At 35.8% G+C, this 19,760-nt stretch overlaps 1 protein-coding gene across 1 annotated transcript; it reads left to right on the top strand.

Annotated features, from left to right (window-relative positions):
* The first annotated feature begins 353 nt into the window (after positions 1 to 353).
* Positions 354 to 5,224, top strand: LOC144451010 (mesotocin receptor-like). The gene is made up of 2 exons (XM_078141768.1): positions 354 to 1,398; positions 4,767 to 5,224. The coding sequence occupies exons 1-2, from the start codon at positions 354 to 356 to the stop codon at positions 5,222 to 5,224; spliced, it is 1,503 nt and encodes a 500-aa protein (XP_077997894.1).
* Positions 5,225 to 19,760: the final 14,536 nt, after the last annotated feature.

Genomic DNA, 19,760 nt, shown 5'->3' with positions numbered 1-19,760 from the left:
GTTGCAAATTTCGGGGAATTTAAACGCTCTTGACAGAGTTCTTAAAGTGGCATTGGACTGACTAAATTTAGACACATGTGTGAGGTAGGCGTCACGTTACAATTTATATTCACTATGTGTCCGAAAAGACAATAAGCAACAAAGGTTTCCCAACAAGGTGGGGCGTATATCATTACAAGAACAGAATCACTTTTATGAAAATGATATTCATATGTGATTTTTCTTTATATTTCAGATCGAACAGCAATTATCCATAATGTAAACAACCTGAGCCAGCCACCACTTTGATCAACATTTCCTCAAACCACTCAGACGTTCATAGCAAGGACTAGTATCGTGCTTTTCGTACAAGCATGAATACAGGATACGGGGATAATCCAGGCAACCGAACAGAATTGATACCTGTAGCATACGGAACACGCGAGTATGTTACTCCGACATCTGCAATGATCAACATGTCGGATATGTACAATACGTCATCAAATGCGACCGAACCCAGAAAAATCGAGCGGGATGAGTTCCTTGCGATGATTGAAATCCTTGTGCAAGTCATAATTATCGTATTGGCACTTATTGGAAATCTATGTGTTTTGATATCATTGTGGAGAAAACGCCGAACGCTAACCAGAATGCATATATTCATAATGCATTTAGCCATAGCAGATCTTTTCAGTGTCTTCTTTGGCGTCATGCCTCAACTTATTTGGGACATCACTTTTAAATTTTTGGCGCCAGATTTTATTTGTCGTTTTGTAAAATTTGTCCAAGTGGCCATGGGCATGTATTTACCAACGTACGTTTTGGTGATGACGGCTTTAGACAGATACATGGCAATTTGTCATCCTATGTCAGGTATGAAAGGAACCCAAGTGCGCGTGCGTATTATGATTGGAACGGCGTGGGTAATGTCCTTCATCTTCAGCATTCCTCAGATTTTTATCTTCCACCTTGCCTACCACGCACCCGATTTCCCGTATTGTTCGTCTCAACGCTGGTTCATTCGGCTAACAGAAGGACCAAGAATATACTTCACTACTGTCACAATCATGGTGATCATTTTGCCTTCAATCATACTGGCGTGGGCTTATGGAATGATATGGAGGGAAGTATGGAGAAATGCCCAACTGAAAACTCAATGGGAAAGTAAAGCACACAGACCTACGTACGCAAATGGGCATGCGCATAGCTTTTCAAACAGTCTTCGGAATGGTGATCTCCATCCTAATGCTAGAGGCACATTGATACCAAGGGCACATTATTCTGGAAGAGGGATAACAAAGGCTAAAATTAAAATGGCCAAAATGACATTGGTCATTGTTATTGTCTATTTCTTATGCTGGACACCGTTTTTCTCCGTACAACTGTGGGTGGCTTATGGGTCAAAGGTAAACGTTGAAGGTATGAATATCATTACTTTGTATCCTAGAAAAATAAACAAATTGAGAACATTTGAGTTAAGAAACAAATAACACCCAAAGTCTGCACACACACACACACACACACACACACACACACACACACATAATATACACATAGCTACATTTAAAACACCCACACTGCGATAAATGTGCACACATCAAGTAGATGACTGTGTACATATTATAGTATATTGAATTATAAAAACATACATACGTATATGCATGCATGCATACATACATACATACATACATACATACATACATACATACATACATACATACATATATACATACATACATACACACATACACACACACACACACACACACATACATACATACATACATACATACATACATACATACATACATACATACATACATACATAACATACATACATACATACATACATACATACATACATACATACATACATACATACATACATACATACATGTTGAAATACTGGTAAGGGGATATCGCAACGAACGTTCCAACTCATATTCTCTGCATTTAGAATTGAATCGCGTATCCACAGGGGCATCCATCTCTCAAACTGTTTGTCACCAAATAACCTCAGCCACCGCTTCATAATGAGTTGTTAAGCACAGCCTAGACACAGTCATCCAGAATGACGCCCAACGTGGGAAAAACGACACTGCATCGCATGCCAAGTCTAACTCTGTAGTAAGAACGTTACACCACGTAATGTTAGCGCCAAAAAAATCCAAATTTTCAAATACTTTTACTAAATATTTGTTCATTTAATATTTCCTTCAGATGTTGTACTAATTAACGTCCTTGCCAATGTTTTCAATGCAATGATAGCGTGAATTAACTTTATAAGAATTCGTGACGATGTGATCGTTTACAATTCTTACAACATCCAGCCATCTTTCGTTACTTGTCGTTTTCACACAGCGTGCAAGAGAGGATCAATGGTATCCTAGTATCACCGACATACCGTTCGAGCTTGGACAATTATTTAAGCAACCTTAACCTAAAGGCCATCGAACCATGAATATGTCTGACTCGGTATTTTGTAACAAACATTGACAAATTTTCCCTGGTCCTGTATGGAAATATCATATACTCGAGGTGTGGAAAACAGTCTGGCAGCACCATATAGAAAAATTGGTTCAGAAAATAACAATAATACTATGTACATGTAATCCTTATGACCCCACTTATAAGGTAACACTAATGCGAGAACCTGTAACTGAACCCTACAAGTCACATAGAACCAAAGCCCCTGTTCTGATTAGCTCAAAATATTAGGTGTGAAAAACAGTCGTTTGGCAGCACTCTAGAAAGTTACTTTCTCAAAAAAATAATCTTATGTAATCCTTATGGATTCCACTTATCCTCATTGCCAACACTGATAAGATAACATTAATGCGAGAACCTGGGATTGAGTCTATGTACGTCTCGTGATATACATACCTAATACACCCCGGGGACGTAATATCTGTTTGAAGATAGAGTCACCAAATATTTTACCATGATGTGAAAGCGTGCTCTAGGTTGTTGTGAAATCATTACACTGAATAGTTCAATTCACCACCTTGTTTTTATCATGTTTTGTGTCCATTTTGAAGAGCAACACTGGTAAACTTTGATAATCGTTTTCTCTACTTTCAAAAATTGCACGCAACCCCCCCTCCCCCACACACACACACTTATTCCTGATTTTAACTGAGAATTGGTAGGTTTTTAGCGTAAAGTAAGACATATTTTTTTTTTAATTATTGTTAAAGAGCATTCGAGATTAATTGAAAAACAAGGAACATGAGCACATCTTAGACTGTTCGTATCTTCACCTCAATTCTAAAAAAAGCGACTATAATCTGTAATTTGTCAGATTAACGGTTTAGCAGTTCGCTGCCAGATTTGCCTAAATATAAACACCAATCATTAGTAATTTACTTTTACCACTTCAGGTAATGAAATGAATTGCTAACTCCTGGCATATAATTACATTAATTGCATTTAAACGTTTGATGACAGGACTTAGGAAATACCTCTTTTAATTTGATTATTAACTCGACTGAATCTGTCGCATACGTTTGTAGTTTGGAATACAGGACTGCTGTTCTCACTTAGTATGCAAATTGGTTAACAGAACGTGCCAAGAACGTTTACATTGTGACGTCAACGTGTAACTATAACCCTTATCAATTTCTTTAGTATCAACGAAATCATTTCCCGCCTAAAGCATTTAACGAAAATTCTTGTCTGGTGTCAATTTGAAATACGTCCCAATTTTATGTTACTATTTTTAGGGGATGACGCCATACGTTCTTTTACAAATGTTTGGCACTGAATTGTGAATGCAACCAATGTATTTTTACCAGCAAGACATTCAACCGCAACGTCAAGCAAAGAAACCTCCATTTCTATGTTTAGTACGCTTGAAAAATATTCAGCCTCTTACAAATCAGAATCGGAATTATTCATATTTGAATTTTGGGTTTGTAGTTATAATCTCAGTTACCAGAACTAGACAATTCTCAAGGCAATTCTCACGCCTCAACAAAATTAAGACTTTCCATGGAACATCGTTATAATTTGGTATAATGTCAGCTATTGGTCCTGTGACAAAACATTTCCGAAATCAGCAATGACTCATGGACCAGTGAATGCGCCGTTCTCACATAATTAATTTTGGATTAAATATATATCTTAACTTTTAAATCAAGGACAGCTAATTGTATAAACAGATCATGTTCGTTCATGATCCTTTTGACGTTAATATAACCCTTGTGTGTATCGCTATTTTCGCCGCTGGGACTAACACCCTTGACTATTTTCTCTCCAAACTTACATCTAGCTTAAATGTCATTACTGATTTCCCACTGGCATTAGCAATGACATTGCCCTTGATGTGATAAATTGCAGTTTCAAAAGTGTGCACCTGTGGCGATGTGTTAGTGAACACAGATGTTTCTTTATGTTAACCTCAAGGCATGTGAGATTAGGATCATTTTAATCAAAGTTGTAATCTTCTTTCACCTCTTATTAAGTAACCTGTTGACTCCGAAATTCCGAAACGCTATGACGAATTCATATGCGTGTCTTTGGGCCTCATTCGGCAATCTTCGGAAATTTTAAAGGAACTACTCGTTTGTCAATTTCTGGAAATTGCTTGACCTCTGTTTTAATTATACAAAAAAAAACAAGGATCTGCTCCTCAATCAATTGTGAGTGCCGTAAGTACTGCGTAGTCTCAATTTAGATTATTTAATGATAATCTCAAATGACAACACACTATTTGTTTTAATGGCGGCCATTTTTAATGGCGGCCATTTTGAAGTCAATGACTTATGCGTTTCTCGTTTTTATTCCAGTTCCTGTAAATGTTGTCTTACAACTTCTAGCAACCTTGAATAGTTGCACAAATCCGTGGATATATATGGCATTCAGTGGGAATCTCTTAAACGAACTAAAACATGTATGCTGCGGACAAACAATCGGTCTTTTTCGTCGTTCGGGAACAATGAATTCAAGTGATCGGGACCGTTATGGATCAGCGAGATTCTACAAGACAGCAGCGACGCGGACAGGCTCCTGTACAACCGGGGTATCTTTGATGCCGAACAAAACGGCGTGTGTTAACTTTACCTGTGCTTATAATTATGAGGGTGAAGTGCCACCAGTTACTTCCGTTTCCTCCGAGTCTCACTCCAGGGCTAGGGATTCGTCCTCGTTGCCAACGACACCCTCGTCATCAGATACTAAACACCTAGCTAAAGAAAAATCCAAAAAATCAGAGAATCTTTACGTAGAAATGTTCACATCTGTATAGGCTGTGAAATACTATATTCAAAAATCTATTTGCAAGCAAACTGTTAATTGTTTTGATTTGCGCATATGTCACATTCTCTGTCGGTGAGGATAGTATATTAGTAGCTAATTAAATTCATGGTGCTACTGGTTTAGTTTCAAAACTCTCTAAGAATGGCTGCATATCTCATAGTTTCTACACCATTTGTATCTACTTGAAAGTGTGCATAGAATTCCCTAGGACACTTTACTAATTATTAGGAAAAAGTTATTACTAGAATTTGTAAGAAATGTAGAGGGGGAATCCATAAATGAACTAAATGTGACAAATACTCACTTTTGTTTATCAGTTATCAGTAAATGTATGAATTGTCAAATGTGTAGTATTGTAAACAATATATCGTTTGCATAGAAGTAAAATGTATTGTTTATCATTACTAGTAAATTGAGGCCTGTAACCTTTGTTAGTATAGTATAATATAGTATAGTATAATATAGTATAGTATAATATATTAAGTTAAATTTTTAAGATTTTTCAATATTGAAATATTATGTCACAGGTCAAACGTCTAACTTATTGTGCAAAAACCATGGATACAAACTTACTGATTCACGTATGTTCATTAACCCTCAGAGTAGAAGTCCGTAGGGCTTTATTGGAATTGGTTCCGTCCGTACGTGAGTTCCTGGACAGTTATACACCTGACATCACACACGCCAATTTCATTCAAACTTGTTCCAAAGTGAATACACCATAGTGGACATACATGATGTATGGCGTTATAGTATACCTTTTATACAGTGAGTTTGTATTCGAAGAAGACTTGTTTCTTTTTCATGTTGTTTTTTAGGTTCAATTTTATTTTACCTTAACATTTTATCACTCTCATTCTTACCTCAAAAATTTTATCCACGATATATATTTTTACAGAACTATTAAGTAAAATATGCTTAAGATATCCTTTGTTTAAGTCTAATGACTTGGTTTCTGTAACTCTGTGTACTCTCTATATATAGGATGTCAGACTTTAAAAGTTAATATTTCGCAATAATCAGTTTTGAGAAAGCAGGGTATGGTCAAAGAATTAAACCAATATAAAGACTTATTTTTTCAGAGACATAATCTCTTTCTGGTGAGTATAAAACATTTGCATATTAACTGAAATTACACCTGTATATTGTCATTCAATATTTCAGCAACTTTGATAAGTTTTCACATTCAGAATAGTAGAGTTGTGACGTAATTGTCGTATTATATATGTACATAATTTACATACTAATGTATTTGATATGAGGGATATGGAATATACCATTCATTTCTTTAGATAGTGTTTGAATTCAAGTTTAGATTTTCCAACAAACTTATTCAAAATGTAATTAATTAACAAAATTATACTAAAGTGGCCATATGGATAAGGCTTCCGTATTTATTTTGGATTTTTTTTCATAAAACAATTTTATGACTTCCTACTTGAAAACTCAATGTGAAGCAAGCTAGATCAAGTTTTGTTGTGTTTGTAACTCAATACATTGCAAAAAGCTATAAAAATGAAGAATTAAAATAGTTGTTATTGCACGTATAATAAGCAAGCCATGATAAAAAAAATTATTATAAATTCAAAATTCAAAATACAAATGACATCCTCATTCACATGGCTAATTAATCAAATTTGCAGTCAACAAAAAAAATAGTATGTTTTACATGATACGGGTTATTATCAAAGGGTTACGTATAACCTAAATAGGACACACGTTTGAATATTTTCGAATTATGAAAGAGGTAGTTTCTACATTACTTCTGTATAAGATACATTTACAAATTAAAATATGTGATGACACCGATCAATATATAATTGATAAAAAATATATATATTCCGTATTTTCTAGTGTAATCTTTACTGTCTAACATTTTGTAGACATTTACTTTACTTGTACATTAAGCATGCAGGCTATGTAAATGCTCGTCTTGCCAAATCTACAAGTGTACATGTACTTAAAGAGTGTCAAATACATTATTGTATAATAAGATGGTTGCTGTGTCTTCATAGTCTAGAGACTTGTCTTAGTGTTACTATGTGAGGGAGTTTGCTATACCAAACCAAGCCTTTAGCTCTTGGCAGCACAGGTATCTGTTCTGAAATGACAGTCACCCCCAACAGCTGTGCTAATTCTGATTGAATCTTGTGTGTACACCTATGATGTAATCGCGTCCACAAGTGACTTACAATCCATTGAGATTTAAATTGGCGGTAATTTCAAATTCAGAACAGATTCTTGTACTAACAGCGTGAAAGGCTTGGCTTTGATTGCATTGAATTGGGTGGTGTAGAGAGCTTCTTCAGATAGAAACACCGAGATAATTCTCATGATAGTGTCTTCAAAATTCTATGCTTGCACTAAAAGCTAAAGGTTAGAAGTTCGATTGTAAATTTATTTTCATAACTGAAAGAGGCCAAAGATGTTTCAATTATAACCTTAGAGAACATTCCTTTATTTTGGTCTATCATTTTTCTTTTGACAAGTTACTTAAATTCCTTTTGCTAAAATAATCTTTAGCGACATAATAATAGATAATTATATTATGACATAATTATTTTAGAGTACAAATAGTACGCAATTTATGCCTTTCGCTCAACTGACATGTATTATTGTATCTGTAATATTGTACTACAAGATACTTTGCCTGCAAAGTCGTTGGTGCCAATGACTTCAAAGTGCACTACATAGGCTATGGCGAGGATTTTATCACATTGTAGACTATCGCATTTTTTTTCCAGAGCAGTCTTTTTTATTCGACATCAAACACCTATACCGCTCCAACCAGAGATCAAATGATACCTTGGAGATTCAGGGCTTGGTTTACTAATTTCCGGTGACGTAAATTTATACCGTCATTGTTAAGATATACCGTGTAGCTCTCGCAGGCAGGGAGATAAAGCCACCCTCTAAAGGGAATATATGGGCCTAATATCGCTTGTAGTGTTGCAAGCTTATAAGAACACAGTATGTGAAATCATATTGTTAAACTAATAACTAGAGTATACTAGGGGGTCGATTCGAATTGTGCACGGTGATATCATTGCATTTTCTTGATGTTATAAAGCCCGAGAACAATACCAAGATATTGCACCAGATCATTTACAATATCAACCCTACATCAATGAAACGGCTAGATATTCTGAAGGTAAAAAGGAATGGGTTAGCTATGTGTAAAGATGTATAAATTACGCTTCTTCAGATATACTTGGCTAAATATTTTACTTGTATGTGTTATCCAATCTTGAATAATCAAGGCATATTTACTATGACTACTCTTCTCATCATCCTTTGAAGTACTTATTGCAATGGACGAATATGTTACTACGCCATCAAACGGTCTAAGCTGTCATAATCTAGTAAGTCTGACCAATCTACTAGCAATGTCATTGCGAAGGTCTCGTAGGTAGCGCCCCCAGCGGCGAGAGCCTGGGTAGCCGAGACTAGCAGAATCAGCTGTTTTTGTCTACAAGCATGGGCAAGACTGCCACTGAAATAACTTCGAAGAAGCTAAAAGCTGTTTCGACACACACACCTTCAGAAGCAAGAATGAGCCTACACCATCGAGGTAACGTTGGAGCATAACAGATTATTTGTTTTTCAACCTTTAGTAACCACAATGAGATCCAATTTGGCATTGATTCATCCATGTGGTAAAGTAACCATAATTATGGGATATAGGGGCGTACTAACATGCGCAATCCTCCAAATAAGATCTGAGTTTCAAGGGATGACGTCATATTGTAGTCAGAATCCCTTGGTCATTCAAGATGGTGCTATTCTCCAGACATATTGTATATCAAACATGGTATTTATCTGGAATAGATATGATGAAACGAAGAGACTTTATATTAATTTTGTATTATTTTTTGTAAACATTTATATTTACTTTAGTTTATTCTAAAACAAAGTGGTTTCAGAACCATTTTAAGGTAATACGTGTGTATTTCCATATTATATATGTTGTAATTACTTATTCATTATTGCATAAATTAACATATTATTATTGCGTACATAACTAATTACTTTCATAGAAACTACAATATAATGGTAAATATGTTTGTCTGTATCAATGCCTTTAAGAGATACCAATATGTTACAGCCGATTTCAACTATCGTGGCCCAAACACTTCAGACATACGGACTCCATTTAAATGAAAACAAAATACAGGCCCAGTAGACTAAATAAACGTTCAACATGTATATATGCATTTTTCTCAGAGTTCAGTGGTAATAATGTGTTATATTTTCTACAGAGCCAATGCGTCTGAAGTGTTGTCTTAACACACTTATATTGTATGAACCAAGATAAAAGTATGTGTGTGACGCATGCTGTTTCAGAGAGGTTAGGTGAAATTGGCTGTACTCTGCCCACCGACATAATCATAAGACAAAACCAATACTTGTAATATGGGATAGTACTCAGATCATTGCAATCCACTCTCAAAACTCAAGCTGTGTGGCTTTCTAGTGGCGAATGAGATGAATTATTTGTAGAAGTATTAGTTCATATTTCAACTACTTAGGAGGCCATGTAAATGTTAGTACGTCAATGCCTACTTAGCAATCGTTAAAATAGTTATTATAATGAATATGCAGTAGAGAAGCCACTATTACAAACCCTCACATTCCCCACCTGTGTTAACTATCTATCATTTCCAATACATAATCGCGGAGTATTAATGTTGATGCATATTTCAAGTGCGGCATAATAAATGCTGTAAACACGCAATGTGATGGAGAACGATCAGGGTGTAAAGTCCATATTATGGGTTTGAACTCGTTCAACTTGGTTTGCGTGTTTTATAATGCTATGTATGTATGTATATGTGCATTCATAATGAACACACTAAAGGCAGGTTGCCTTTGCCAAGGACATTCCTGGCTGGACGTTACGGCTAGTATTTCCTCTCATTTAAAGTAATCCACAAGGTCAACAAGCCGCGATCTACGATGCCAAGCACGTTTTTAGCAACACTTGAAGTATTCAAGATCTAATGGATATGATATGTCAACTTGAGAACTTGCACTCAAACTTAATCCTTCTCAGATGTCGCCTCAATTCAACCTTCATTTCAAGATGTTGACTATTATTTCTTGATAATACATCATCTTATTTCAGGTTGTGAAGGCAATTTAGCTGATGGCACTTTCTTCGTGGCTTTTAGTTTTGAAAACTTTACAGCAAGTATCCAAGTAGTTGCAAAATGTGTAGGCGTTAAACAAATCAGTTTTAAAAGGAAAAGTAGACAAAGAAAATACACCACTTGCATTCGGTAGTTTTTGTTGAATAGACAGTGTATGGTAACATCGTGATACTTGCACATGTGTGCAATAGAGCAACCAAACTGACAGAAAACTGCTTAGTTTGTAAGGCCAAAAAAAAGATAATTGTTTCTGGTGAGGACATTTTGTCTACAGTCGTGTCACTCAATCTACTATTTATGGCAGTTACTGTTCTTTTTATTTAATACTTTAGAGCAAGTGTGTGTGCTTGTTCATGATTGACTCTGCTTTGTCTTCACTGAAGTAAGGAGGGTTATATTTGTGTTTCCCTCAGATCTGCAGACTGCATGGGCAGGACAAACACGAAAAAAAACTGACGCGAGGGTATATAAGTGATGTGCGCGCTGACCAGAAACAATTCTTGTTTTTGGCCTAAGTGCTGTAGTGGTTGGTAGTATCATAAATTCCAAACTCACAGCTTTTTTAAAATGTGGCCTAATTTCAAAAACAGCATTTATTAGTTTATTTTGAATTTTAAATCATCTGAACCAAAATAGCAATTCTTTCATATTATTTTCATATGTAGGTCATTCTTAAGCTTTTACCTTCACCTTCTTGAAAGACCGATCTGGTGGTATATTGGCTCTCCTTCTTTATTGTTCGCTCACTCCTCCCAGTGACTAGCACCTTTTCAACCAGACACTTCATCTGATTCTATGCAGTAAATCTTACTCGCCTAGTCAATTTGTGCGAACCTAATCCCACTTGTACCGTTCTGTTTGATCATTAGTCATTGTCGATCCAGGAATACGTCACCATTTATCATTTACCCTTCCTTTTGGTATCCATTAATCTTAACACAGTGTCTCTTTTTATTTAGATCTTCTTTATCAATGTAATCTCTTTTACAGTCGGACGCCGTCTTGTCGTTCAGCCTTTTGCCCTTCTGTGCCCTGTTCGCCCATCGTAACTGCCATAGTTGGTTTTCTAATTCCGCACTGTACCGAATGAACTATAAACTGTGTACATCAGTCCCTTTTAAACGACATGCCATCACCTATCTCCAGCTCATATCCACCTCCAGCTCCCGGTCCAACCATTGAATTACTAAACCGCCTACACTTAAAAAGTCAGTTTAGATAGCAAACCCTAATCAATCACAATTTTTACAAATCTTAAATCAATGAACCTTCCTTGTACTAACCATTTCAATAACTAACCCTCCAAACCTTACATATCTATTTCACATGGCCGTCAATAATTTTGAAACATCGCATCCGAGGCAATATGTCAGTATATGATCTCTAGTAAAAGTGTAACTTTTGATCCATTTTAGTTATCAATTTTGGAATCAGTCTATAAAGTCGTGAAAGCTCTTAGTTCAGCTCAAAAATCAAGATGAGATTCCTGAAAATCCCTTTAAAATAATTATATATTTCTTATTATTAATAGTCGGTAGTCAAATTTCCATTGTGAGACATGCATCCATATGATTGTGTGTAATCAATTTTAAAATCTGTCAGTCTATAAAAAAAAAAAGTGTAGACTCTCTTAGTTCCGCCGAAAAATCATCTAAAAATGTACATACTTGTGTTATTTCAAAAACTGGCGGTAGACATTTACCTATATTTAGGTTTCTTTTTGTTATAGAGTCTTATTTCCTGAACTGTAGACATGTATGTGGTACCGTTATACAACACCTGTATATGAGCCGTGTTTGTGTATTCGTATGAATGATATCGCTGTAGACATTAATGGGGGCACATCTTAAACTGGGCAGTACATTAAGTTAAACAGGCAACGTTATATTTAGTGCAAAATGTCAATGTATAGTGTATAAAACGAATTAGCATAATACTATTTACATTTCTTCTGTGACATAATACACCTCTTGTAAGCATTACTCTTCTCTGTCTGCCATGTTAGGTATGTAAGTGATAAACTGTTTATCAATTTATTAGTAGCATAAAATAGTTATGTATTCGTCGCATTTAGAAAATGTTTCTGTGAAATAACGACAAAGAATGACTTCGAACATTTTTAAAGTTAAACATAGCCATTTTGTGCCCCCATAACTATAAAGCTATGTATATATACATTTGTACACCGGCGTGGGCGTTACTTGTCAAGCGACAGTGATTAATCGGGCGATCAGCCAATCAGGTGTCCGCAAACTTCCCGCTTCAAAATCCAGGGAGCTGAGAATATGAGAAATACCATCCGGGTAATGAAAAGTCCATACCCGGAGTATATTAGACAGACATGGTAATGAAAGTCAACATCCGGAGTATATTAGACAGACATTGACTGCAACAGGAAGATGTTTGTATCGAAGTATCGAGTTTACGTTTGTCATCAACCAGAAAGAGCTGTCAAAATGAATGATTGGTGATGGCGAAAGCCCAACCAAATAAACGTCAATAGCTTGGTTAGTGTGTGTGAACCTTTCAGTAGCTAAGCATGTCTTGTCGAAAGCGACGCTTCGCTCAGTTTACATTTAAGAACATGGAGAGTATAGAGAGTATCCAACTTCATTGATGTATGTCTTCTAACTCCAATGTAAAAATATCCTCTGAGAAAATGCACAGTACAGCAGACACTGTATTTGAGAACTTGTAGTGTGAAGTGAGTGTCTAATTTTGTTAGGGGGTGTATGTGTATTACTTAGCTATAGCCCGGAAGATATGCAGACATGCACGATGGCGCAGACACTGTTATTATTATTATTGTTGTTGCGGTGGTATGATAGCAGTGTATGAGTTATCTCCGGAGTATATTGGAATTCGAACTCAATACACAACAAAGGAAATTAGCCGGTGTACAAAACAGATACAATCCGGCCAATATGCGCCTCGCTACCGCTCGACGCATATTGGTCGGATTGTATCTGTTACATATATATATATATATATATATATATATATATATATGTATATATAGTCATCATCAGTCGTCATTCAGTATATAGTTTGTGGTTGGCGTACTGCGTAATCAACTTTATGTTAACTGAAATCAGTGAAAAAGTAAGATTTTTTGTACACGTAAAAGAAATCTACATACAACTGTGACGTAATTGTACGATGTTTTCTTTATGTGTGGTTTACTCATGTATGTAGATACAAAATTTAATCTTCAGTACAACATTTTTTCTCAAAATTTAAACTGGGGCCAGCTTTGACATATGTCACATCGGAATATACAATTTCTATTCACTATTGCTAAAATTGTAAGGTTGTCAACAAATTAAAGTGCGTTTTGTCACAATAATTCATGTACAAAATTCTTTAAAAGGTTAAGTGCACTTATGATGTACATGTAATTTGGTAAAGCTTTTAAACTAAAAACAGTTTTATTTTAATGTATAATTTTTCAACTTGCTCTGTTACACGCGTAATTGTTTTTATAGTCTTTATGTATAAATAAAGCCAAAATACTCAAATCAGTTGTGTTGGGTGTATTTGTATCACTAGCTGCATCTGTGGATTTCAGCCGTTTTTCCATTTCAAGCACGAAGAGATATCGCCCGTCCGGTGGGGATGGTGGTGGTGATGGTGGTGGTGATGGTGGTGGTGGTGGTGGTGGTGGTGGTGGTGGTGGTGGTGGTGGTGGTGGTGAATGAATGTATAACAATGATGTCTAACCTATATCCATATTCTTTCTATATACATACACACACCCCTTTTGATCTATTTATACGATACCTCCTAGTTAAAAAATAGTCTTCACTATATATCAGTTTTCCCAAAGAAATTTCAGATTATCGTAATTGTAGGTTCTTGACAGAAATATCTGTCAAATAAATCTGGACGGTTGCCAAGTAACCTGGTATAATTACAATGTGTTGTCAATTTCATAATAATTTTAGCATCATTCACTGGCTCTGTTTGACACAACCACATAGAAACCAATAAGAAACTGCATATTCTATAAGAATATTGCAATTTCTCGATTCATTTTGTTTAAATGAAATAAACCATCTTAAAGTACTGCAACTAGACACAGACATGTGGGTGCCAATGTTTTGATGTCTTCATTTTGGCACACAAGTTCATTTCATTTTAAGAAATTGTGGCAAGAAACTGTATTCATTCAATCTTGCTATCTTAAAGTGTAGCAAGTGCAGTTTCTTATTAGTTTCTGTGCCGTTGTATCAAGACTGAGTGATCAGTAACTTGAATTGTAGACGGGTATACACTGAATGAACAACTAGGGTTGGTGAAGTAAACTTATTCAGATAAAAATCTGATGCTGCAGTCGTATTCCATGCTTACCATATTAATACATGTGCCTCAGAAATATAAAATGGTAAGTGGTCCTGTTACTTTGTTCAGGAAAACTTACACCTGTTCTCAGTTAAAATCAAGAAAAAAATCTGGGGGTCAGATACACTTTTGAAATAGAGGTAAAAATAACATCAAAATTAAGTTATTTCAGAATCCAATATGGCTGCCGAATACTTTGTTAACTCTCTGTGGGAATGAAAAGATTGTTAATTTCCAGTGAAGCTCAAAATTTCTTGTAATATTTCAAAAAAGCCAGGAACAAGCTATCATATGGCAAACCTTGGAGAGATTTAAGTATTTAAATTTCAGAGTATTAGTCCCGAGGTACATTTAAATGTCAAAATATGACTTCATGATTTTTCCATATTAATCACATCTTAGTGACTACTAAAGGTAACATTTGCCAGCCAAGTGTGTCTGCAACCATGGATACAAAATGTCCATTACAGCTCCTTAATATCCTTCTCTGCAATATTGAGAAAGTAGAATATTTTGTGATGACATACACTAGAATTTAAAACATATTGGAATACAATATTTGATGTATATGTAATAGGGTATGAAAATATTTCACTTGGAATGTCCAATCATTTTTCTATCAGAGGGGCAATATTTATTTGCACGCAACTCTCCCATTTTATTTTTATGATCAGTATCAAAGACTTTTTCACATGCTAATTTTGACAAATTACTTTGCATCTAAGTTGCAAAGTAATAAAAATATATTTTCATTTTTTCCCATGTGTGCTTGCGTGCGTGCGTGTGATGTTATCAACTGAGTTTGGTCAGTCACCTGGTTCTCAACTTCAAACCCTTAGCCTATACAGTTTCATGTTCAATTCTCGATAGAGTTAGAGAAGAATATTTCTCTTTACTTGGTAATGATTGTAAATATGTACAGCATTTAAAGTAATGTATATCATCACAGGACCCATGTTGGAGTTGGAGTTGGAAAAAAGAACTGCAAATGATTTTTGATTAGAACATTTTTTTATTGACTAATTTTGAAACAATTTCAAAATATGAGTCAGTTTTAAATTCTAATGAAGAATCATTTAAATTCTAATGAAGCATTAATTCAATAAGACTATAATTTTGAAACAATTTCAAAATAAATGACACAAATTAACTTTCATAGTAGCTTTAACCAATGAGAATGTACCACTTCACATAAAGACCACTATAAGTCTTACTAGACTTTGTTCAATATATTCCAAGTAAAAATATAAATGTCAACCCTATTTTCTAAGAGTAATTTCATGAACATAAATTATAATACCATAAGTGTATTGGTCAATGTACTATCAATTTCAGAAATACACCTCTGACTGTTAGTCTAGTAAACAAAAGAACACAATACAATCACTATTGGGGCGCACTATTTTCTAAGAGTAATTTCATGAAAATAAATTATAATACCATAAGTGTATTGGTCAATGTACTATCAATTTCAGAAATACTTTACTGGAAAGCTGTGTCTTCTTTGAAGACTTATACGCAATAGATAGTCAACGAGTTCGGGAGGGTTATGTGCCAATAAATGATGGGGCGTAGCCCCCGAGTTTTTTGGCACATTACCCTACCGAACGAGTTGTCTATCTTACTTACACTATGGCGTGATTGGCTCAAACCCTTAAGAAAGAGTGGGAAATATCCTTAACTGCATTAAGTTGTTATGATGAGATATGTAGAATAATTCAATTGGTAACCGTTTTGGTAAAGTGGGGAACCTTCAGTGATATCCCAGTTTCACCTTGGAATGGAGTGGTACATTCTGACTGGTTAAAGCTACTATGAAAGTCCCTGCTTTACAATTTGATAAGCATGAGAACACAATTGTGTACTGTGAAGAAGCTGTATGAGCAATACGGTATACGAATGTCAGGTGAATATCTATTTTACCCTGGTCCCTGGAGACTAAGTGAGGATGCTGTAAGGAGATGCAGGGAGAGCTAAAATTTACGTACAAGGACCTGGTTAGACTGTCGACAGTCGCTCGCGCCTTTTTCCCTACGTTTTATCTAAACTCCGGTCCGGCGCAACACTAGTAATAGTATAATCGCAAACTGATATCGAGGGCCGTATTGCGAAGGCATGACTGTTAGTCTAGTAAACAAAAGAACACAATACAATCACTATTGGGGGCGCACTTCAACATTCACTGCATATCATGTTTCAGAGGGTAACACTTTGGTGAAAGATCAACATATTTTTGACAGTAGATACATAAAACACCATCGCCCATTTGTCTCAACTATTTTCAAAGTTTCCAGCTGAGAAAATCAAAATTATACGTGCATAATTTATGAAATTCAAAACACAATTGTGGTGACGGTTGTAAACTGCCAATGTGATTTAACTTATGTGATTTGCCGAAGGCGCGTTCGTACCCATTCGGAATACTTCGAATCTGATGATGAAAGTGTGAAGCTATCATCATATTCACATTGAGTGTAGAGGTCAACTTTTGAAAGTGAAGATGAATATGAATATGATGGTAGCTTCACACTCGTTAAAATAGGTGTTATCCTATCAACCACCACAGCCGTATTCTAAGGTCACGATGGTCAACTTCTGATGTGTACCACTTGGCACTATTGCAGCAGCCATAAATTACACCTAATCCCTTTAATCGGAATAGTTAACACCTCCGTCGGAAATATTACTTCCGATACTCAAGAGTTGCCAGGCAACGACATTTGGTTGCTGTATGTGTGTGTCAACAAGTAGAAAGATAGCTAGGGCTATCATGGGCGAGAAAAAAACATCGGGATATCAGCTACGTTTTCCGAATTGATATCCCATGACACTGACGTTTGAGTATGAGATGAAAGCTGTCCACCACAATCTTTAATACCTTGGGTGTATCGTACTAAGATTAAGTGTGGTAGTTAATCACAGGAACAATGTGCTGCATGAGTACATTATTGTTAACTCTCTGCTTTATACAACCATGCAGAAACCAATAATAAACCGTTTATGCTGTATTTTCAGATAACAAGGATTGAATGAGTACAGGAATGTACAGCATGCTTGTGTCCAGTTGCGGTACGTTTAATTGGTTGATTTCATTTAAACTAAATGTAGCAAGAAATTATATTCATCCGGTCTTACTATCGCATAGCGTAGCGTGTGCAGTTTATCATTGAGTTGTACGTGGTTGTAACAAACTGAGTGAACAATAATCTGCAACGTACTGTACATCTGTTGATGTAAGGTTGCCACTAGCTTTGAATCTATGTAGCCTTGAACCACAAACACCACCTGGTCTGTGTTTGAATACAGTGATGTGACATTCTATGGTAAACATTGTAATACAACTGTGTTTGTCATGTGTATACTGCTTATCCTCTTATTATATATATGTTTGAATAGACTGACGTTGGCCATGTATTTACTACCTCCTCCATCCATCCCACCCCAGCCCGCCACCACCATCACCTGCACGACAACTTGAACACGTTTGGTTTTGAGGATCTGCGCGGAACCTCCCCATACGAATACCCATGGAGTTTCTAATTACAAATGGTATTTCAAGTCACAAAATCTGATTTAAGATATTAAAAGACAATTAATGTACTTGAGGGTTATTTCCATCGCTTCATCAAATAGATTTCTTGATAGTCCTTGTTGCGTTTACAGTGTATGAAATTCGTTCACGAGAACAGCCTCTCACTGTGTCCTTCCAGTCGGAGAGTAAACTAAAAAATCATCAGCCAATCGTGCTCGTAGTTCCCATAACAGTTTGCGATTCTACACAAGATTTGAATTTGCAGTAAATATTTAGCAATACACTTCAAAGGTACTCATATATATATGTTTCATCATGGCGTTATCTTTTTCGCGACAGGCAAGTCATTAATTTCAGATTTTGTATTGGCAGTCTGAAGAGTGGGGCTGAAGTACCAAATATTTACCTACATGTACTAGTCAAAATAAAATGACATATTGAGAAGGTCAAACGAAGAGATTTGTTAATGGGTGGGTGTTACAGATATGATAGATAATGCGAAGTACCACTAGCCGTCTCTGTTACCCAGACTCTCACCGCAAGGGGCTCTCCTACGATACCACCCAGACGAGAGTCTCGTAGGCAGAGAACCCAGCGGCGAGAGTCTGGGTAACCGAAACTACCACTAGCCTCGTTAATACATGTAACTGGCTAGGGGTTGTCTACTTGCTCCAACACGTAAGTGAACGACAAAATGTAGATGTGTCACGATCGCGACTACAATTTGCTACAAAATGTACCATTGTCGTCCTGGAATGCAGAGACTTGTACCACAGTACCTTGTGGATTAATATTCTATTCAAGTATGGTCGTAATACACACAATCAGTATCACGCTATTATATATTAACGAATATTCAGAATCACAAATTACCGTCCCCAGTGTTTGCACATAAAAGCTCGTTTTTATGTGCAAACACAGGTGACGGTAATTTGTGAATATTCGTGAATGACTTTTAAGTACAGTATAGTATAGTATAGTAGAGTATAGTAGAGTAGAGTAGAGTAGAGTAGAGTAGAGTAGAGTAGAGTAGAATAGAGTAGAGTAGAGTAGAGTTTATTTGACATGAAGTAATGTAAAAAAAATACATTATCTAGAGTCAAAGACAACATACAGAAACAAAAACATAAATAATAGATAATTGTAAATATATAGAAAACACTAAACTACTGAAGACAATGATAATAATGAATTAGACAATTTTCCAAGATATATTCCATGAACAGGGCGTGAAACCCTGTGACATTTGTCAGGGCCATACTCGTACTCCGACGGGAGCTTTGTCCGACAATGAACATAATTTATATGGTAAATGTTGGGGGTTTCCTTCAGTCATGTGTAAATAATTCAAAGATATGAACTATGAACATATACAAGGTTTATTTGACATTTGGAGTATGATTTTCACAGATTACAACATGGAATTGTAAATTCATATACAAAAAAGACGAATCCTGAGATTACGAATGTTACACTACGTTCTGGTTATAATCTGATTTAGG

This window comes from Glandiceps talaboti, chromosome 20 (genome assembly GCF_964340395.1).
Source record: "Glandiceps talaboti chromosome 20, keGlaTala1.1, whole genome shotgun sequence".
NCBI lineage: Eukaryota > Metazoa > Hemichordata > Enteropneusta > Spengelidae > Glandiceps > Glandiceps talaboti.
Note: the sequence above shows the minus strand (reverse complement) of the source record. Positions and strands in the feature narration are given on the sequence as shown.